Consider the following 23,321-nt stretch of genomic DNA (forward strand, 5'->3'; position numbering starts at 1 on the left):
ATTTATATTTTTTCTCCCATCCTTTGCCTCTCCTTACCAGAGTATCCTGCACACTGCTCTATGATATGAACTGCTGACCCATTCATACATGCTTCATTGATCCTTTCACTGGCCACTTTCCACTGAAAAGTCCCAAGGTGAAGCGAGGTTAGCAACACTGCTTTGGGATCTGCAAGGCATGCATGGGAGGTGTAAGGGATGGCACTGTGATCAGGACAGAAGCTCAGGATGAAGCAGCTCTCTGTTGTATCCTTAGTCTCCTCAGCAGCACGCCACAGCAGAACAGAAACTTTATATGATGGACACACTGAAAATTTTGTGGAAGGAAGTACTGACAGTAGGGAGCCCTTAGTAAAGAGCAGGAAATTATTTGACAGATGTTAATGCACCCATGCACCTTGGACATTGCCTTCTCCCTCTGTAAAACAAGTCCTCTCATCAGAGGCTCTACATGAGTTACAGCTGAGAGAGCACAAGAGCATTTGCCTATGTCAACATTGCAATATAAATCAGCTTGTGATAGTTTGGGTATAAAATCCACTCTGCAAAACCCAGCTTCACTCTTTTATGCACAAATCACAATCAAATTCATACTTTTCTGGAACAAAGGACATCAGGAAACCTAATTCAAGTTTCTTATTCCTGCATTAGATGATAATTCTATTTCACCAAATTACTTTTGCTTTGAGATGTAGCTGCATTTATAATTATTTATTGCCCAACTCAAGGTTAAGTGAAGGAACAGCTTCACTGAGATCCTGTAGAAGCCCTTATTTTTCACAATGTGCTACAGAAGATTAATTGCTTTCTATTTCTCCAATTGAGAGAGAATTAAAATTGCCATTTGATACAAACTATTAATCCAGCAATCATTTTGAAGTAGCACATTGCTTCTTATAATTTAATACATTTCTCCTCTTATTCTATAAAGTAGTACTTGGGAACCTTAAAAATTCAATTTGTGTAAGTTCTTTTGTAGGATCTGTAAAAGATCCAGTCTTTTGCACTCCTGCAGACTCAGTACCTGATGAAAGGTAGCTCTCAACAAAGAGAAAGTTGGAAATACAGCAATGTTGAGCAGATGCTATTGAAGATATTCTGTTTTACCAGCATGCTACTTGGAAGCCCTGAGGACAGTGCTGAAGCACATAACAAAATATTTTGATAACAGAGACTGACAGAAAGAGCAAGGATACATACACATAAAAATATAATTATATATATATATACCCTAAATATTTGCTTGCTCAAAAATGGTTGCTTTTTTTTTTTCTTCATTTTTTTCTCCTTGAGCAATGCCACAGGGCTAAGGTCCTTCAGAAAGACATTATTTGTTTCAAGAAGACTGCTGTTATTTACAGGCAAAGTCCAATACCCATGTCTCATAATGGCTGTGGGTTTTCATTGTATAAGCAAATCTAAGGAACACTGAGAAAGAAGATAATGAGAAATTCAAACAGTAGCAAATCTGCAAATTATTCCAAACACTAACATTTAGGAAAACACACTTGGACCTTACATGTAAAATACCAAATATATGTTTCCTGTTTTCAGCACTCAGTAGGAGCTTTGGATGCCCAACCTTTTACCAGTGTGAATGAATAAAGAGCTGCCACCGTAAAAGCTTTTTCTTTCTTTTTCTGATTTACCTAAGCTAAGGAACATTTTATAGAGGTGGAAAACAGCCCTGAACTGGATGGCCACCATGGCAACTACCTTAACATTCTTTTAGCCTTGATTAAAAGCTCTCTGCCTGGTCCCAGGAGTGAAAAAGAAAATTTCTTCATATATATACCTAGTTCTTAGTTAAGAGATGTTTTAAGACTTGCTGTAGCTCCTTGCTATGACTATGGCACAAAAAACATTATTGCACAGGTTGGCTTCTTTTCCTTTCCTTGTCCTTAAGCATTTACATGACAGTAATCAAAAGACCATTTGTAATCAAAAGACCACAATTGTAACCAAAACACTAGGATCCTGGGAACTGCATTGAAAATAAAAGTTAAATTAAATATGTAAAAATTCAGAATGGAAATCTGTGTTGAAGCACTTTTAATCTCAGCTCTTCTCAGAGAAACTGGAGGAAAAGCTTATCTAACTTCCCCTTACTCGTTGCACTAGAGATTCAACCTTCCAAAAAAGGAACTGCAGTTCAACATATTGAGCAGTGTTGCTTGTTTGTCTCTCCATCCTGAAAATAACATTTTGGATTGGGTCATAGTCATGTCTTGCCACCAACGCAGGAGCAGAAGCAGAAATAGCAGCTTTACTTTTCCATTCTGGAGTGAATTAACATAAAAAGACTAGCATTTACAGCAAAGTCCTAAGATTGGCAACCAAGGCCAAATAAAGAAACACCTCTTTTCTTTCTAAATCTACATCCTATCAGGCATGAAAGAGCCCTCACCAGGGTCTGCAGCAAGAAAACCTGTGTTTATCCTTATCATTCATAATGACAAATGCCAGAGATAGCCACTGGAAGTGAAACCTCAGCAGGGGCTATGCATTACTAGTAATAACAGAAATAATCAAGCTGTTGTTAGAACCAGACACTCAGACAGCAAATTCAATTTTTTAAAAATTGTCTGTTCAATACCAATGACAGCTACCAGCCATCATGCATTACAATTAGCTCATGCTGCAGGAATGCCTTCTGCTCTGGTGCATAACGAGTGAGCTGCAACAGAGTGCAGGACCTGGGGAAGAGGCGAAGAACTTTTTGAGGGGTATCACATATCCTTGCCAATTGCTAAGGAAACCAGCTGCTTTCTTTGGGAAGACTCAAGGGCTGCCTCCTTCACACACTTATACTATGAGCATTATTTAACTTGCAAAACAACAAAGGAGAACTTTCAACAATTGCTCAGTTGCTATATAAATTCATACATTCTATATAATTACCATTGTTGAGTCAAAATAAAAATATCCTTGTAATTGCAGAAGGATGCTGTTCTTGTGGGTAGTTCAGGTAAACTAAATAAAAGCTGAACAAAATTCAGGTAAAGACACTGGGACTTTTTAATATATGAGGACTGGTCAGCAGAGCACTGCTTCAGTTACTGTAACATCATTCTTGAGTTCCTCTGTCCTAAAACAGAACACATGCTGTGGGCCCTTCCTCCAGCATACTCACATACAATTCTTCTACTGCATCCCAATCTAAATATGTGTCCTCTTCTACAGAGTTTTACAACTGCAAAGTGTGCTTTGATTCTTAAATCCTCAATCAATAGCAACTGTGAGGCAAAAGCTCTCCCCACTCTTCCTTCCCACAGTGCAGATCTCTGCTGTATGTTCAGAGTATTTTTCCATTATTAGCTGAGACCCAAAAGCCCTCCACTTCTGCATCCTGCTGCATGCTTTCATCTGCAGAGTACTTACAGAGAACTGAGCCCCAAAGTCTACAGACCTACTGTGAGCAGCATGCCTGAAGCAGAGCTGGAGATGGCCTCTGTCCCTTCAGAGAGGCTTTCTAGCATTTCTGTCAATGGTGGTGCCCCACTAGTTCTACCAATGGCAGAATGGTATCAGAAAAGAAAAGAAAGGAAAAAAAAAAGATGAAATCTGCCTTTGCTCTCAAGGACTACAATATAAACCTCTCAATTATTCAGGGCTGGAAAATTCCACCGCAAGAAGTGGGAGCGCTGCACATTGATCCAACACAGAATTAGCAGTGGAGATGATGTATGACACTTTTTGGCAAAGAAAATACAGAAATACAAAGATCTTTTGTAGACATTGTTGAGTATGCTAGTGTGTTATCTTAATTTTTGTGTGGCCTCTTTAATTTTTACAGATGCTATTTTGAAGTTCTGTCTACTGTACAAAGCTGTTAAAAATCTTCTCTCTCTGCTGTTCCTGTACATTAACTAACATGAGATAACACATTCTCTAGAAAAAAATTAAAATTAAGAAATTTGTATTTTACTTTGAAACACTAGAAATGCTGTCAGAAATGGCTTAAATTCTAATTAGTATTAGAGAAGTTGAATACAACTTTTGACACCTTGAAATAAAACCAGAAATAAGTGCCTGTCTGAAGACTATTCTAGTTGCTGAATCTACCAGTGTTCTCTTCCCTCAATACTTGCTCTCCCCTGGTGTGAATGCTGAATAATTAAACAAGTCATTTGAGGAAGAACAAAGCTTTTTGACAAAAGTAATTTCACATTTTAATTTTCAGAGTCAGGTATGCTGTAGGAAGTGCGATAGTATTAATTCTGCTATTAATTTTAATTACAGATATTCTGTAAAGTTGAATGCTGGTTCAGTATTGGTGCAGCACTATTGCATAAAGTAAGAAAGACAAAAGGATTCGGTGTTTTTAAGACTAGAAATTGAAAACATTTTAAGCTTCAATCCTGACTCATTCAGGAAGCTTCTCAAAACCTCTTGAATGAACTATTTCACAGCATCCTCCTCAGGCAGTACAAAGAAGGAAATCCAGACCACAAAACTGCAGGTAGCATGGGCTGAGATATCCTAAATGGAAGCATGCTTGTAGGCAAAGCTCTAAGCTTCTGGATAATTTAAGCACAAAATACTTGAACAGAAACTAATGACATCAGTGTGGATCACTTCAAGATCACAATTTTGGACTTAGTCTGACTGAAATTGCTCCAAGCTCCTTCTTGATCTGGTCCTACAATTTCACTAAATTATTTTAAATTTCAAACTTTTCCATCAGCATTAATGAGCACAGCACTAAACTTATGTATCTAGAACAGCAAGGCTCTGTCCCTCCCATTCTGTCAAGCCTCTGTGAAAATGAGATGCACCCCCCTTGCAATGCTCTTTAGGAGCAGCAGTATCTGCTGGAAAAAAATAGCATTGAACACAGATGGACACCTTCCATACAAATCTGTTTCAATAACGCAGTAAGCAATTACTGTTAGAGAAATAGTTTCTTCAGATAATTAGATACTTAAAAATTGAAGTTGTTTATGTTTATATAAGCAGTGAAATTATAGACAGAATTATGCAAACAAATCCATCATGGACCATGAGCTCCTGTCAGGTTGCTAATGAAGGTAGAAAGCAGTAATCTTTCTTTATAAGGTTCTCTAATGACCATGATAACAAACCAATTTTTTTTTAGTGCTGCACATTTCCCTTCCCCCATTTTTTCCCCACTAAGTATCAGTTTATACTGACAAATGCTTTCAGAAGACAAAGAGGATGAAAGAGGCTTGAAGTTAACACTCTTCAATTATGCTGACACTGAAATTATTAAATTATGTAAAAATACAGTATTTCATTGTCTGTTTGACTCTGATTCCTACCTAAACAAATTTATGGACTCTGTTAAGGTACATTTTGTTGTCACTTAAAATTTGTTTCAGAGATGCATTTAACAGACAATTACCTCTTTTATTTTACTGGAAGCTTTAAAGGCTTATAATACTGCTCTCCATCAAGAACCCTTCCTTCAAGACAAACACTTGCTGTTTACAAAAGATCCATGAACACTGGTTAAGAAAGGATTGTACATCCAGATAGTATTCAGATATATACTTTCCTCACATAAGGATTTTCTTTGTCTACTGCATACAAACCCATATGTTGCTTTTAGGAAAAAAAATAGAGACATTTCCTATGCTCTCTGAGTCTTCTCATTATATCTGGGCCCTGAAACAAGTTATAATGGCATTATTTGTTGATTCTTTTGTTTGATGTTGTAATGATTCTAACATCATTACATTAATTGCCAGAATTAGAGAACAACAAATTATGTCAAATAGCATCTTATTTTGTGTGGAAATACCATAGTGTTAAGTTTTGGCAGGAAAACTTACTATCAAAATACTATAGATCTTAGCTTTGATCTCCTCAAAAGATTATTTCATTGCTGATGCAAAACACACTCCACAGACATTTACCTTAAAACTGCATGATAAATCAAGCTAACAGCCTCTTAGAACTAGGCCCAAGCAAGAAGATAAATATTATTTTATCCATAAAATTTCTGTAGCACTCTGAAATTATCTGGAACATGAGGCAAACATAGAACAATGAACCAGAGAAAGAAAAAAAATAATGTAATTTGTTGCAGCTTGTTCATTTGTGAATGCAGTAAGAACAGTTGCATATCCAAAGATAATACTCATTTATCTAGCTCATACTTATGAAGCACTTCAGAGATGAAAAATCCTCCAAGTGCTCAGCATTTGCTAAAATAGGAGAAAATAGAGACACAGATATAAAATAACACATTGCTGACTTCTTCTGTCATGACAAAATAGAAATAATTACTGATTTATCATCAATATATCTCTATTTTTCTACTCAGACAGTAACTAGGATCAGTCTATCAAAATAGAGATAATTACTGAAGAATGAAATCCTGATGATGCCAGACATGCAATTTACAGAATACTGCTAGATGCAAATACAGAAATAATATTTTCTTCCATGTGCTTACAAAACTGGGCACTCCACAGTATCACCTGTTGCAGAGTGCTGAAATGGAAACAGCAACGTACCCAAATGGTTTGAAAAATGAGCATACTGTTTTTGAGAATACCTGCCTGAACACACCTCAAGAATCTATGCCATGACGTCGAATCTATGCCATGGAGCGACAGACACCAACTCAACCTGGGCCCCACCCAATGGCAACACTTTGAAAATCTTTGCACTGAGCAGCTCTGAACATGAAAATGGTGCAGAAAAAGCATAATGAAGAAGACCAACAATGGCATGAGTGAAACAAAAGTATTTCTGTTTACAGTGATACCACATTTTGTCTTGAACATAAACAAACAATTTAAATGGCAAACATTTGTATAAAAAACTTCATGGAGGACACTGTACTAGGCTTCTGGTAGAAATGGGTCACTTAGGCTCTCACATAAGCCAGCACTTAGGCAAATAAAAATAAAAAAGGTAAATAAACACACAAAATGTTTTCAGCCTTCTCTAAAATGATTTATTGCTGCCAGAGCTCTAATCTAATTTTAGGTGAGCACATCCTTTTTTCTGCCCTGGAGCCTTTTAACTCAATATTGCTCTCCTTCTAGAGTCATAAGAGTACAAGCTCCCTCAGCCACCACAGATGCTGTGCAGTCATTTTACTTTAGCTGTTTGCTGTAAAAGTCATCAATATCGCTTCATCCTGAAGAGACCTTTTCTAACAAAAATGAAAACAAATTGCTAACATTAGACGAAACTTTGACCTCTGCATCCCAAAGTAGGGGAAGTAAGATCTGAACTCCTTGTTGCTTTGAAAGCTTCCAAAAGCACCTCCAGGCAGGCAAACTTTTAATTTTAATAAAATATTTCCTGAGCTGCCAGGCTGAGGTTGCCTCCTTGCTCACCCTGCCCTAGGAGCCAGCCAGCAGGTCCAGGCAGCCAGCTGGGCTCCCGTGGGCCTGCCAGCACCACAGCCATCCTCCCTCCAAAGCAGCAGCAAGTGATGTGAGGTCTTTGGGGAAACCATTTCAGAAATCATCTTTTCATCTGCCTCCTTCCCATCTGTTCATCTTTCCCATCCTCAGTATTCCTGTACTACGCTCTGTTTCACAAACAATGTTTTCTGTCATATCTTCTTGTTCCGGCCCCTTGTTATCCCTGGCTTCTCATGTGCTGAACTGAAGCTCAGTCTGTGTGAGAAGGAAAATGAAAGTCTGAAACATTTGCTTGTGGATTGCTATTTTCTGGTCATACACAACTATTTGTTTCCCAAACACCAAGAGATGCAGTGGAATGTAAATCTGAATGATTCTTACACCACCTCCAAAACAAGATCTGTAGGGAACTGCAATCTGCTTCCCGTCACACTTACCACATGCTGGGACCATGACTAGGGAAAAGGATGTACCAGAGGCCAAAGAGATGAACTAGCTTGCAAAATTGTTCTCAGACATGTCTCAAGATCAGAGAATAGCTAAACACTTAAAATCACCACCACAGCAGGGAGTCTAAGCTATAGACACAATGTTTTCATTTTTAAACAAGAGATAAAAATAATGCATCCAACTGAGCAGGCAGCTGAAAGACTGAATTGCAGGGAAAGACTGATGCACTAGAGATTTTATACAAACTCCTTGACTCTTGTTTTCCAAATATGTAAGGAAAACAATGCAGTAAGCACTGAAACTAAATTAGCATTTGCATGTCTGCATTGTCTACACTCAACAGGTCCTGTGCTACAATATATCTTTAAAACTAGGATTTTCACACAGATGGATCTTTTCTGGAACATCATTCATACGTCAGACCATCTCTTGTGCATATCACTTACCATAATCTCCACTAGGCTATAGATGTAGCATTAAACTGATAAATATGGTTTTATAACAACACAGTAGATCCAGATAATGTCATCTAAGTTGATTTGCACTTCGTTTCAAGGATCCACGATACAGAGATAATAAATATGGTACCAGACTGTCAGGCAAGAGAAGCTAGAAAAGACAGATGACCTCTGTGCAATACTTCACCCTCTCCTCTATCAGGAATGTATAATATGAAGGTGTGCAAGCAGACACAGTCAGTCACCACTGACACCGACCAAAATGTCACCAACTTTATTAGAACACAGAATAGCATAAAAAAAAAAGTTATGAACTGCATATTTATAGCTGTGTTTGCTGTGTCTTTGTCTCCCTGAGCGCCTGAGAGAGTGGAACAAAATTGCCAGCAATCACATAACGTAGATAGGTTGACAAGCTGGATGACCCCATAAGTCTTGTTCACATCTCATGTCTGTGCTCTTGACTTGCATCTTAAATAACTTCCATATCAGGACTATTGCAGGGAATCTGCTTTTCCATTCTAAAGGGTTTCTGCCAAATTGAGATCAAATGATGAATGCTTTGTTCTACCTGGCCATCTGGAAAAACAACCCAGCCCTCCACCTCCTCCCCCTACGCCTGGAGTTACTGTCTGAGACACCCTATGAGTGAAGGTGTGCACTACAGAAACGGACGTGAAATAAATTAAAAAAATCTCAAACACCAGAATTGTTTATTACCTTGCAATGTGACGACTCCTTGACAAACACAATTCCTGCCCTCTCCTGACGCACAGCAGCCCAGCTCCCCCTCTGTCCCTCTCACTCTGGAGTCATCCGGAGTGGCATGACACAGCGGGAAAAGAGACCGGTTCACTGTGAGACCTGCTACTCACTCTCTTACAGTGTAACGGCCCCCCTTCCAGCCACACAGGGTCCCGACGGACACAACCACCCAAGCCTGGCTGCTCCTCGGGCCCAGGCGCAGCACAAGGCGGTGGAGAACATCTGGTGCCTTCTGCATCACTGCAGACCAGGCCACCACATAGGCGGTACAAATACTTGAGGAGTTCCCATGACGAAGGGCAACCACAGTGGTTGGCTTGAACGTGCGGTGTGACTGCTCACACCAGCTCCCTCTCAGCTCTCTCTGTGCCCAGCCACTTGGAGCATGGACACTGAGGACACAGCAGCATGGCATGCAGGACAGCAGGGATGGAGGATGCAACCCCTGCTCTTCCATTGCTCAGGATGTCCAAGCAAAAGGTTTCTCAATTTGTAATTTTCACTGTATTTTCAAGGAGAACAGCAACCAGCATTCTCCTCTGCTGTTCATTTAGAGCACAACCAACAGGTTTCACCTGCGAAGGCACTCGAGCAGCTGAAGAAATGAGTACCAGATGTACATACCTGCTTGCTGGGCAGTCTGGGGGATCTGTTGACTCCTCTGTGCATTGTACTGAACTGAGGCAATGGGTCTGTACTGCTGAGTTGTTGAGGTAGGGTACTGACCAGATGGGTAATAATACACTGGCATCTGCAAAGAAAGAGAACAATAAACTCTAGAGATCAAAGATTCATAAAATAAAACAAAACAGGGAAGAGGAGCATAAGTTCAAATCAAGCATATTAGTAGTAATGCGATCAAGAGATGAGGTTTGCCTCCCATAATCTTCAAGAATTGCTGCTTGCTTTCTGCTGTGCTAGGAAAAGGACTATCAGCGCCCACATTTCTTTTCAGATACTTTAGGAAACAGGAAAAAATTGAAAGAGAAAAAAATATAGGATTCATAAAAAGCTACATGTATCTACCAAAGAAAAAATATCACAGTAATATTTTATCACAATAACATATCAAAAGCTGCAGAAAAATAGATGCAAACAACACCTTCCGTATCAACATAACACATACAGACGTCATGTTGAACCATTAAAGGAACTCTGGAGAAAATGGTCCAGTCAAAACAAGGAATGGCCTGGAGTACAAATATATAGAAACAAGGTGGAGAGCAAGATGGAGTGTGTGCACCCCTAACACTTGTAAGGAAATGATCAGATTCATGCTTCTGTTTAACATGTACATCCCTCCTTACATAAACATTTCCCTCTAAAGCCTTTCTTGCTCTTATTGTGAAAACAATTACAGTTTAAAAAAAATCATCATCGCTGTTTTCTTGCAGGAGCTGAGGACAGGCATTAAGTCAGCAAGTTTTGCTAGATAGGCTTCTTTTTTCTTCTATTATTATTGTCAGTACAGAGAAACACGTACTAGGTCTCCTTATCACACAGGTGAACGTGAAAGTTTGAGGCTGACTGAAGCAAAAGATTTTTCCTATACATGCCGCACCACTGTTACTGAGATATTTGAGCTAAACAGGTTTCAACTGACCCTTCACAAGTTCAAAGCACTCAAAATTTTTCATTTTCAGCTGTCAGGGATACTGTAGGCATCTGACAGAGTTTTGCAATGTGTGGTATGAACAGACTGCAAAGGGACAGAGGTTTGGGGGAACATCGCTTCTCTCTCAACTTCTGCCACAGCAGTCAGCATTTCTTAATAAATGATACAATTTTTCTGTATAGCATATATATGTATATAGCATATATATATATATATGCTGTATACATATATATAATTTTTTTGTGCATAGCATTCATCCTATGTAGATATATGCAGTCAGACCAAATGCTTTTTTTTTCATGCAAAAGCAAGTAGTATTTTTGCCACTTTTATTTGCATGGAAGAAATCTTCTTGATACAGATAATTCGATCTGATCACCCACAAAGTTTTCAGAGTAGAGGTAACTACTGCTAGGATATCGTAAGAGACTTATTTTCCTTGGAAAATTTCCAGTCTCAGATGAGGAAAAAAGTGGCATAGACACAAAAGACTAGAGAAGAATAGGCTATGGATTGCTACTTGGGCAAGTAGAAGCCTACTGAATGAAAGCTGGACTGGGTGGTGTCGGTGAAGTGAACTCCACAGACCAACTGACAGTCAACAGCATCTGTCATCTATTCTTCAAGGTCTATTAATTTTCTTTTCAAACAATTGATTTTTCCCCCCTCCCTCTGCTTATATCAGCCAGAGAAAAACAAAGTTTTGACTGGAAAATGTTGTAAGCTACACTCCCTCCAGACAATAGCCAGTGACACCTAAAGGCTAGTGCCTGCCCTCATGACGTTTATTTTGTTAGTGACTAATGTAACAAAAACAAAATGCCTTTGTAGAATGGACACCACCGTTGTGAATTTGTTTCTCTGCAAAGAAAAACCACAAGGAATTGGAAAGTGGGCCCACGCATTTAAGGCGCAGAATCATTCTTTAAGCAGTATAAACTATAGATCAGAAAGTTTTGTGTGATAAACTCAGCTCGTGGACATCTCTGATTGTTCTCAGCAGCACTCTGCTACAGGAGGCTTGAAAGAAATGAGGAGACCCACTCTAAGTCAAGTCAATGCAAATATTTGATCCAGCCTTGGAGGAGGGGAACAGAACAGACATTCGATCAAATATTCTTTTTTTTGATATTAACATATTCTACAAACTAAAGAATATTAAACCCCTGTGGAAATACTCTCACTTATCCTGCCAGCAGCTTAATCTCACTTAAAGGATTTATTTTATCTACCCTCAACTTCCTCATTTTCCAGTGCAGACAAGCCCCTAGATATTTAAAATAACAAGAGCATTTGACAACGAGAATTATCTCTTTGGAAATTATTCTGCAGGTATTAACCTTAAAACATAACCTGAAGAACCTAAGTTTTGAAGTCAGGTTTATAGTTGAACATGCTGAGCACAAATATATAAACTGAAGCATACACTTTATTTTTACCACACACATAAAACCTCAGCATTAGTCAAAGGTTTATCTCCCTTGATCTCATTTTCTCAATTCATTGGAGTATGTTTGTTATGCAATCCACTTAAAAGTTTATGAGAGTTCAATCTATCAGCATGAAAAAAATCTTAGTAGTAGAAGGGTAAAAAAAAGTATTTTACTTACAAAGTTTAATGGAAGAATTAGACAGTAGTCATGCTGACTACTGACATGACATGACATGAAAACAAGAGGTTTAGCTTTTGATGGGTTTTGTTGTTTTGGTTTTTTGTGTTGCTCTTCTTGGTTTTGTTAACTCATTTTTTGTTTGGTGGGGAAGTCAGGTTTGCTTGTTTTTAAAAGCTCACACATTAAAAGAAGGCTTTGGTGTAAAATATAGACATGATCTAAAATAGGTCTTTTATGCTTGAGGGGCTTGGAAAGATCCGTTCTCATTTATCTTGAGTACATCTCTGTGTCACTAGTTAAAATGTTATTTTTCATTTCTGATTCTACTTTGGTGAACAGTGGAATTAGAGGCATCAGAGATAACAAGTATCACATCATCTGCTCTGATCCTCTTGAATTCTTTAGTTTCTCATCACATCAGTGTTACTAAAATACTGTTTACTGTTTACTTATGTGCTCTTCAACAAAAAAACATTTCTGTAGCAGCCAACCAACATGCCAAATTATACTGGAGTTGCATTCCCATGTGACATGCACAATCCAACCTTCAACCTTTTGCTTGTAAGACATTTTATTTACACAACCAGAAGCTTTCCATTGTGCTAACAAGCATGCCAATGAAGTTGTATGGTTACCCTAAAACTAAAATTAAATTTACCAAATTCTAAGACTAAAATAAATTTACCACTTCTAAGACTATAACCTAAATAAATGCTACCTTCTTTATGCTAAAAAGCATGTTTTTTTGGTCTTAATCCTACACACTGTGAAAAATAATTTTTAGTATGATTTTTAATAATTACCTTGTTTTTAGGATGACAATTCCACTGCATTCTAATTTTTCTCTCATATACAATATTTTAACTTAAGTTGTAACAGGGCTGGGCATGCCATTTCAGAGACACTCATGAAGTGGCACAGTCAGACATTACTTTCTCCTCTTTCTAATGTGCTTTGTCCCTAGATGATGTGCAGAGACTCAGTGCAGCATTGATTTTCTGCTTTGTTCTGTCCACATACAGCCTGGAGCCATTATGAGGCTGGGTGTCTGTCTGGCTGCCCTCTAGCAGCATCCATGAAATTCACTGGCACCTTGTTTTCTTTTCCTTGTGGCAGGATCAGGTGTCCACATATACTTCAGGATGATTTTACTTTCATAAACTGCCTCCCTACGGGCTTGATTCAGCCTTTGGACTGGTACTCTGTCTTCTCTTAACACTGCTGATATCCAAGCAGGTTTAGACTAGCACATCCATCCAGCTGCTGACACCATTGCTAATGATACTGATAGTCACAAAAATGGGAGTGAAGAAGGACAAGAGAAACCCCAGTGATGCATGGACACTTGAAGGTGCCATTTCTTCCCAATACCTAACTGACAGGGATCAGTCATTCTTCAAGGTCTTTTCTCTTCCTCCCTGTCCCCTCCATAAAAATTACAGTAGCAGGTAACAAAAAATAATGCCTTGCAAGATGTTTTCCATTATAATTTTCGAAGATCATCAAGCCCTGCTAATTTGCAGTGACTCCCCAGTCTTCTTCATAACAAGTTTCCTAGAGGAGATAAGCTATGAATAAAGATTTTGTCTTAGGGTCATTACAGACTCTCAAGGAGAGGGCTTCTGCAAAGAGACAAAAGATTAAAGATGACACAAAATTAATTCAGATGAAAAATCCCTCAACATGTTAACTATATCTCCAGGCCTCTCCAAGAATTCATGCCATCTCACTTCTGGAGACCATTTTGCCAGTATACCTTCCAGAATGAGTCAGAGGTGAAAATAAATTTTCAGGGAGAATATCCCTTGGCATTGACACAATATTCATATTTTTTCCACTTCTTCATTTGCAGAGGCCAAGACACACACCATTGATAAAAGTACTACAAAGGAGAATGTGGATTCCTGTTAAGGTGTTTGGTCCATAAGTGCTACAGAAAAACTATCAGAAAGAGAAGAAAATTGAAAATAAAGAAAGGAAAGATATATATATATATGTTCAATGTTCATGACAGAAAATAATCAGGCATTTGCTGGTAAAAATCCCTTTCAGAAAACTGCAGGTAACATTTGGGATTTGGGTTGGTTTTTTTGTTGTTTATTTTTGTAATTAGATGAACAAAGAGAAATCCTTATTTTTATTTATTAAATTATGACTTTAATAAATTTGTGGGATATTGTCAAGCTGGGGGATCCCTGTGATGAAAGAAGAAGCAAAGTGAAACCCAAAGGTTTCTTTCACCACTACTTAGGCATGTCATTTCAAATTCAGTCTGCTTCTGCTTTAATACAGACTGTGAGAAAGAATCTTGGAGAGCAGCTGTAGAGCCACGTTTAACTGAACTTTAATAGAAAAGCTAGTAATTTGAATGCAGTACCATTGGGTGTGTAGGCTTGAAGCATTTCTTTCTCCTCCTTCCAGCTCCCAAAGGAAATTATCATACTCAGGATCTCCACCCAAGTTTTCACTGCTATTTTCCAACAGCATACAGGGTATCACACCCAACCTTATCAGCAGTGCATTTACAGGAACTAATTAGCCATTAAAGTCATGCCTCTTTTAAACTGGTATAAATTCAATAGCAACATTTAAGATATAAAAGTGCTTTTACATTGATTGCATTGCATTGATTAATGCAGCACATAATGTTTTGCTTCCATTACCATCTTTATGGCTTTCTTTTTTTTTCTCAGAGCCTGCCTCAGACCACCTGCTATGGTGTCTGAGAGCAGCCTTACTATTGCATCTAACCCCCAACGAGTAAGAAAGCTGGCTCAGACTGACGATAGCCACAGCCACAGTGAAGCTGTGCCATGGGCAGGACAAGTATTGGGGATCTACCTGCTGTGTACAGAAAGCTAAGCTCTCAGGGCAGAACAACTACTATTTCCCAGGGGTGCACTTTTACTCTTTATAAGAGGGATCCCCTATTTGCTGTACATGTGCTGCATGTAGTATCCAAACCACTTTCTAGGACTGAAGTGGATGTATAAAAACTTGAAATGTGAATCAGAAGCTCCTGTCTGTGCATGCAGAGGCACAGAGTGGTTGCCCTCTCTCCCTTCTGGCAGAGCAAGGCCACTGTGCTTTCAAGGGATAGGGCCATGGGCAGCAGACACTAAACCCTGCCATGCCCTCTTCCACACGTATCTGACAAGGATTTTTTGGAACAGTAACAAGCTGCAGATGGATGTTATCTGCAGAACTAGAGGAAGCTGGCAGCACTGAATTTCTCACCTTTCTACACATCCCCCCGAGGACAAACAATTCCACAGTGAAATAACTGAAGTTGTTGCAAAGCCAAAAGATATTTTTCTGCTGTCAATAACTTTCCACTGTGTTAAACTATAGGAGCAAAGCAGCTGGGGAATGGACAGAAACACAGTGACCATTAGACACACCAGTACTGTACTGGTGCTACAGCCCCCCTGTACATGAAAAGGCACATCCTCATCACTTGGCCTGTGAAAAAGTAGCCTGCCTCTAAGGAGCACCAGTACAAGGATTAACTTGGAAAAGAGCTTCACCAAGCAATACTGCACTGTGCTGAGTGAAAACCCTGTGTCCTGCTGTAAATGCAGGGGTGAAATCCAATGCTCCCACAGCAAGGCTCAGCCAGGGGCAGGAGCAGTGGGCGAACCTATGCAGCCCATTGCAATGCCAGCCAAGGTGGGTCTAGCAGAGACTCTGGGGCAAGCTGAACATGTGGCCTCACTCGAGGGAGTGAAGAGGTGGAGGGGGGTCCCTGTCAGGACAGGCAGCACCATCCTGCAGCCCACTCAACTCCCACAGCAAATCCTGGCTGGCAGAGCTGGGGAACATCAGTGCCTGCTGTGGTGGCAGCCTGCAGCACGGAGGTGCTCACATTTACCTGCTTCACTAGAAGTTCATGAGCTTGCATTAAATGACTGAGGGCACCTGGGGGTCGAACATAAGCATTAAAGCCTGGACAGCCTCTACAAGGAGACACAATCTAGATGGGAAGATGGATTCATCAGGGAATTTTGCTCTTTAGGTCATTTTTTTCTCCCAAATTTTAAGAAACCACCAAACCTGCCACATTTGGCAAACTGTGAAATATTTTCCTAGCAATATTTTTCTAGCAGTATTTTCAATTTTTTGTAAAAAAAATCACATTATATCGAACTTCCGCTCCTTCAAACTTGTTTTTGCCAAGCCTTCTTTCAGGAAAAATAGCTGCACATTTTTTAAACACACAAATGCATTGCAGAAATTATGGACTGCAGTCCTCTATGGGATGTCAGCATCCAGTAGTCCTCAGATTTCTTTTACTTTTAATTAGCGATCTAATTAACTAGATCCTTAGCCCACTTAAAACACTGTAACAGTAAAAATTCTTCATTCCTATGTCAATACTGAATTTCATTAATAAGCACAAGTGGAAATTTTCAGTGAAGAAGCAGTAAGCAAAAACCGACCAACCAAACAACCGCTTCCAATAAGGTCTACAATGAAGTTACATTAAAAGAAATGGTGGAGTTTTTAACTTTATTTTTAATTTTTTTTCTTCCAGAGGATAAAATGGAAACAAGAGGAATGCTATTAATACCATTTCAAGTGGAATTTAAATGAAGTTATTTATAATTGGATAAAGAAATTTGTCTTTTTAATGTGTATGCCTTGAAAATTGGCCAGAAAGTCATCTGTGCATTTTACTTCTTGACAGTAATCACTTTCAATATTCTGTAAAGGTACCCAGGAGACAAGCAGAGATGTTTGGTAGTGAACGGTAAAACATAATCAGTCTTCAGGAAGACAGTTAAAATTACTGATCTGTGACACCTCACATGTTCAAGTCAATTAAATATGATTAACGACTACCTGGGCTGATGTGCATTTTGCTCTTTTGGTTCATGCACAGGCAAAAAGGAGTGTGGGCATTTACTCACCCTCCTCCTTCATATTCATTTGCAGATGTGTCATGGAGTATGAACATATGTTCAGAAAACATTTTGAGGAGAGGGAAGGAAATGATGAAACCCGGGAAACAACAGAGGCTTTGCAAGCATCCTGCTGCCTAAAGACCTGCTAAACTTTTACCAGGGAGGAAAAAAAAAAATATCTGGGATTTATATTCCTTTCCTGATGTTGCAAAGGGCACCGTGCCCACGTGGCAGCGGAGTTCTGCCTACCTGAGCAGGTGGCGGCGGCTGTTGCACGAAGCCCTGGGGCGGCGGCGGCGGCTGCAGCACCTGCTGGGACACCGGTGGTCCTGAACCCGTGAAGCCTCCTGGGGGAAGCTGCTGGCTCGGGGAGGCCATGATGTAACCTGGCTGCTGGGCAGGCTGCTGCAGGAGGGGCGAGGGGTACACGGGGCCAGAAGGCGACTCGGGGTTGTCTCCCGATGACTGACGACTTAAGCTCATCTGGCTGAACTGCGCTGTCATGTCATCTCGCTGCGGGGCAGAAGGCAGAGAACAGGATATAGACGTGGTGCCTGGAGCAGGCACATGAGTTAGCAAAGCAAAATATGTTCAGAGCATGATGGGGGGGAAAGGAACCTCTCAGCTCTGACCCATGTCAAACTTTGCAAGGATATCTACAAAAATGGAGGCAATTAAAGCAAAAATCACCATAAATGCTTTGACAAAGACTTCCAGATGGCAAGGTGAATGGCATCATTTGGCAAAATAGCCAATTATTTTGGCTCTTTCCCCCTGCCACCCTCACCTTTAATTCCAAAATGACAAGTGAACTTTACAGTGTTCAAAAGAAGACATTTTAAATGTAAAGGGCATGAAAATAACATTATGGATACCTCTATCCTCAAATACAAAATTTGTCAGCCAAACACATTCTAGTAATTTCACCTGTGTTTCAAATTGATTCCAAGAGGAATTTAGCAGGATTCAGCTGCAGATCTTTCCCTTTTTGGACTGCTTTGAAAATCCAAGGTTGTAAACACCAAGAAAGTAACAAAAAAAAAAAAAAAAAAAAAAAAAAAAAAAAAAAAAGCTAAGCCTAACATTGCTATTTCAAGGCTTTTTATTCTGTGTGTTGGAAAGAAACAAGTTCTATATTAGATTGAAGGGGGAAAGAAAAAAAAATAAATCTTTGTTAGGATAATAGTACCATATAAAGTCAATGGACCTAAGCTTCACTACATGCTACTAATAATACAGACATCCTGAACTGTATCTGTTCATTCTTGCAAAAAAGATTAATACTATTCAATGCTCTCAAGTGTATTCTTTGAAGGTCAAAGATTTACCAATGTGTGTGCGGTTCTGAGCATCTTCATTTGTACCTTTAAATACTTAACTTAAACTCCATTGTGTGCTAATATGCTGATTACAGATAGGAAATAAGCACCAGAAGAATTCCTCTTGCTCAGAACGTCCATACTATTTTTTAGAAGAAGCCTCTTAATACTGTTTGCAGCCGTGTGATATTCAGTCTCCAAAAACATCCTGCACAATGCATTTAATGTCTGGAAACTTCAATATGTGTTAAAAATGAAACAAAATAAAATGAAAAGTTTCCTTGTGGAAAGCACTTCTGAGACTTACCCTCACATACCCTCACAATGCATTTAATGTCTGGAAACTTCAATATGTGTTAAAAATGAAACAAAATAAAATGAAAAGTTTCCTTGTGGAAAGCACTTCTGAGACTTACCCTCACATACAGAGACTCACCCTCACAACTGAGAGCAGATGTCATGGATCAATGTTTTAAACACTACTGACAGATCATCAGGTGGTATATGGAAGTAATGCTGTTAACTTTACCGTCAGCCTACATTCATATTCAGACACATGAGTTGTCTCTGTGAAGTTGTTCCTTTAAAAAGCTAGGATAGTCATTACCAGAATGACAAATGACTGCAAATGGATTCTGCACAAAACTTCACTGAGCCAGGAATGCCTCTAGATTTTCACAAAAGAGAGAAATATCTTCAAACACATATAATCTATATAGTGTTTGTATAATGTAATGTATACTAAAAATAGTAATTCAGATTAAGTTTCATTATTAAATTAACCAATAAAAATATTAGCTTTCTTGTGATTGTCACCAGGGCAACCTGATATTTCTGCAACAGATTTTTCAAGAGAATTAACATTATGATATGCAAATTTTGTTCAGCACGGAATATTGATCTTCCTATAAATGCTATCAATCATCTACTAGTCATAAATAACATTATTTTATCTGCAAGGATCCATTCAGCTTTGTTTCCATATCTTACTATAACTATGTGACATTGGAAAAAAAACCCAAACAATCATAAACAAGATTACTAGACCAAGAGAAAAAAAGCACCAAGCCATACTCAGACCCCAGAAGAACACTCTATTTATTTTCATCATACACGTTCCCATTGGTGCATTGTCATGATGTACAGCACACCACACCTTCTGCAGCTGGCTCACTGCTATTCTCCTTCCCAAGTCCTCTGATATCACCAAGGAATAAATCCAGCAAGTGGATTTAGTATATGGATAAAAGAATAAAAAATAAAAAATAATGATTTCTTGAGGTCTCATCTCCTGTCTTTGTGGACACAAAAGAGGAATAACCCAAATCTCAACTATTCAAGTTAGTAATTTAAGGTCACTTGGCATTAAGTGAGGAGACATAAGCTACCAACAGGCACAACGAAATATTTTTCTGGAGGGTCTGCTAAGCAGGTAGACAGCCCTGCTGTAACATAACCCTTCGGATTAGGTAACCAGAACCAGTGGGCATGCTCAAAATGCCTGCCAGTACCAAAGCATAAAGGTGAAGAGGTATTTAGACAGGGTTCTCATGTGGGAAAACTGTTGCAGTGTTCCCCAGAGGCTCTTGGACACACATACTCACACCTCCAAATTCAAGGAAAGAAAAATAAATAGGAAATCTTTAGTACCACAGAAAACTGCTGTGTTGGAGAGACTGGCAGGAGATGCTGGGGAGGATAAGAAACTGCTGGATATTGGACTGACTGAGAAGATGGCTGCATTGTCTGAACAGGCTGCAAAAGAAGCAAAGGGAAAGACAATAAATTCCACCAGAGAAAGATAACAAGCACCATCACCACCACCTTTGTTATTGAGAACAAAAATTTCAAACCCAGCTCCCAACATACAGGTGACTCATCACCAGCCTGAGTACAAGAGGTCAAGTATTGTGATTTCATTCTTCATTTTCGCCTTATACTAAACAATTATTTATTACTGATATTTCTGCCTCTTTTTGTGGATTTGATGGCTGTTAAATATAGCCAGAGCTATACCTTCTTACTCGTAATTAAAGTTGAAGCCAAATTATGATTCCACATTTAATTTACAGAGATAAAAATGGAAAGCAGCATAGCATAAGTATATATTTGAATTTCACTGTTAGTGACTGATTTAACACCAAGTGTGTCATAGGCAAAGGAATAATGATTGTAAAGCTGCTTGAGAGAACACAAGAGTTTAAAAAAATGACAAAGAACAGGCTGTAAATTACCAACAGAGAGGCCATCAGCTTGGAGCAGATGTTTATCTAAGTGAAAAAAACAATTTTCCACAGCACTATTATCCTGGAATAGCTTTAGCATTCCTTTCATTTTAACATCTCATATAACTTCTTATAGGTTTGGTACTATCTGTCTTCTGTAACTGTGAAGACCAGATCAAGAAATAAGAGCCATAACCATATAAATCCAAACCCAGTAAAATCACAGCAGCTTCACTGAATTCAAACACTGTATAACCTAGGATGAAGCTGTGCCAAATTATAAAGCTACACAAGAACCACAGTCAATCTTGGCTGCTCTGTGACTAAGCAGAATATAGTATTCTTGCTTGAGCAGCTCCCTCCGCCTTCTCTAGGGAGAACAGGCATGCAATCCACAAAATTAGTTTTGAACCAGACCCAAACACTGCTGCCCATGCTCAGCCACATTTGGCCATATGCCACAGCCAGCACAGGGACCAGAGAGCCAACATTGCACTGTGCTCAAACAAAATTGCTCTTCCTGCTGCAGCTCCAGAACTTGTACCTCAGAGCAGGATCATGGCCAGACTATTGGTGCAGGCAGAAAACCTCCAAACTGGGGCAAAGGCGCTTGGCAAGCACCCATAGATTGGGCCCAATACAACTGGACATGAAAGGGTTTGTAGAGCTCTTGCACCTTATTCTTTGACTCAAACCCACTGTTGTCAAAAGAGAAATGCCCCTGGCTCTTCGGAGAGAACTACAGACTGCACTGTTTTGAGAATGAATGGTTCCGCTTCCACTAATGGGTGAATTTTTCAAACTAATTTTATGCAGACATGCACCAACACACTTCACAGTACTTTTGAAAATGAAATCATCCTTTAGATAAAATTGAAGATGTAATCTTCCCTCTCCATCTGCTTTATCCATGTTGAAAAGAATATCCTGATATTTGGTCTGGCTCCATTCCTCCCTTCTTTCCTCTAGGTCACTCTTGCTATCCCTAAGAGCTCCTTCTTTTTCCCAATGACACCACACCTACCTGTGTGACAAGGTGACTTGCCATCTGCTGCTGTGGCTGCTGAACCTGCTGAGGCTGCTGGGGTGAAGGCTGCTGTTGAGACTGTCCAACCACCTGGCTCCTCATTGTCTGCTGGCCACTGGGAGGATTGTATATTGCCGGTGTCCCATCAGGATTTACAAACGGTTGACCTGAAACAAAACGCCCGGCTCTTGCTGGACACTTTTAAGAACATACTGTTTTCTGTGTGAAAGCAAACAATTTTGCTTTAACTGATTGCTCTTCAGCTGACCTGCTACAAGAGTAAAGTGTTCATCACTCTCAATATCTCATTATAGTAATTACAGTATCAGACAGCTTTTATTTTTCTTTCAGGCAAGACAGCAGATATTTGTTTCAGCAGTATGATTTTCCAAGGAATGAGTGGAAAGTTACCATGGCTATAAGATGATTCAGATGCTATGGTTACTTGAAATCATTCACTGATGAATCAATTAACATTAAAATTGAACTTTGGAGCAAACACTCCAAAGGTAGAGAATGTTCCCTTACATTTTCCTCTAACACAACACAGCAGTCAAATGTACACAACTACTTATGAAACAATATAGTCTGTAGAAAAGGGGGAAAAAAACCAAACCCACATTTGTTACTAATTTACTTATACATTCTAATAACAGAGCTATACTTTTGAGAGTTGTACCCTATTTACTTAGTGGAGCTAGCACTCCAGCTTTCAAGGAAGCAACACTTCAGTTGTATTTTAAAATCTCTTATATACAAGACAAATTCTTTTCAGAGTTCTGCTAAGTTATTGAACTAATTTTGCTTCAGATAATTAAGCCAGGGGAAATAACCTTGCAAAAACAATATTTGCTTAAGATAAAAAGTCTACCCAAGTCACTGTGTTGAAAAAAAAAAAAAAGAAATGGTTATTTCTCAGTAGGAAAAATATTTTCCATTATCTCAGTTCTCTTTTCACTTCCGTGATGAATCTGTAAATCAAAGGAATTATAAATGCTTTCACAAGGGAAAAAAAAAAGTAATTTTAGCAATGATGTGATAACCTTTGAAGTAGGTAACTAATGAATGAATATCTGAGATAAAAGGAGATCTGGAGGAGTTCAGTGACTTAGAGCAACAGTGAAGTAATGAACTTCTGATCTGTACCCTATGAAGCATTTCTACCTGTTCTATCTACTCCTCAGCCTTCTAGTTTCTTCCTCCAATGAATCATGGTCAGAAATGCATGAAGAGCATTGGCTAAAGAACCTTGCCTTCTTTCTCTCTAAAGCATCAAGTTTCTGGATGAACTCAACACCACATTCATGCTGAGAAAGGTCATGAGCGAGTGGAGAAGAAGCACAGAGCAGTTCTGTCTACTGATTTCCTGATCCTTGCTGTGAAGCCACAGGGTAACTATGGCTTGGACTCCCAAGCTTTGGGAATCTCAAGCCAGAGAAGTACTTTAGAAGACTGAGTGAGCAGGATAACACAGTCCCAAAGCCTGTGTAAGATCCTCAAGGAAAGCTAATAAAGAGCATTTCCTGTGGCTTAAGGAAAGACAGCAGAACTCGAGGTATAAAGTCCCAACAACACTATTAAAGATAAAAAGGAGAGAAC

At 39.1% G+C, this 23,321-nt stretch overlaps 1 protein-coding gene across 49 annotated transcripts in view; it reads right to left on the minus strand.

Annotated features, from left to right (window-relative positions):
* Positions 1-23,321, minus strand: part of ARPP21 (cAMP regulated phosphoprotein 21) — a 195,861-nt gene that overhangs the window by 26,848 nt on the left and 145,692 nt on the right. For all 49 annotated transcript variants that reach the window (XM_021553235.4, XM_021553237.4, XM_021553239.4 and 46 more), the window contains 4 exons: positions 21,720-21,889; positions 20,121-20,225; positions 17,401-17,664; positions 9,644-9,770 (listed from right to left, as the gene is read on the minus strand). In XM_021553235.4, the coding sequence (XP_021408910.3) occupies positions 9,644-9,770; positions 17,401-17,664; positions 20,121-20,225; positions 21,720-21,889 (666 nt within the window). The remainder of the gene's footprint in view (positions 1-9,643; positions 9,771-17,400; positions 17,665-20,120; positions 20,226-21,719; positions 21,890-23,321) is intronic.

This window comes from Lonchura striata, chromosome 2 (assembly GCF_050655825.1).
Source record: "Lonchura striata isolate lonStrDom1 chromosome 2, ASM5065582v1, whole genome shotgun sequence".
Lineage (NCBI taxonomy): Eukaryota > Metazoa > Chordata > Aves > Passeriformes > Estrildidae > Lonchura > Lonchura striata.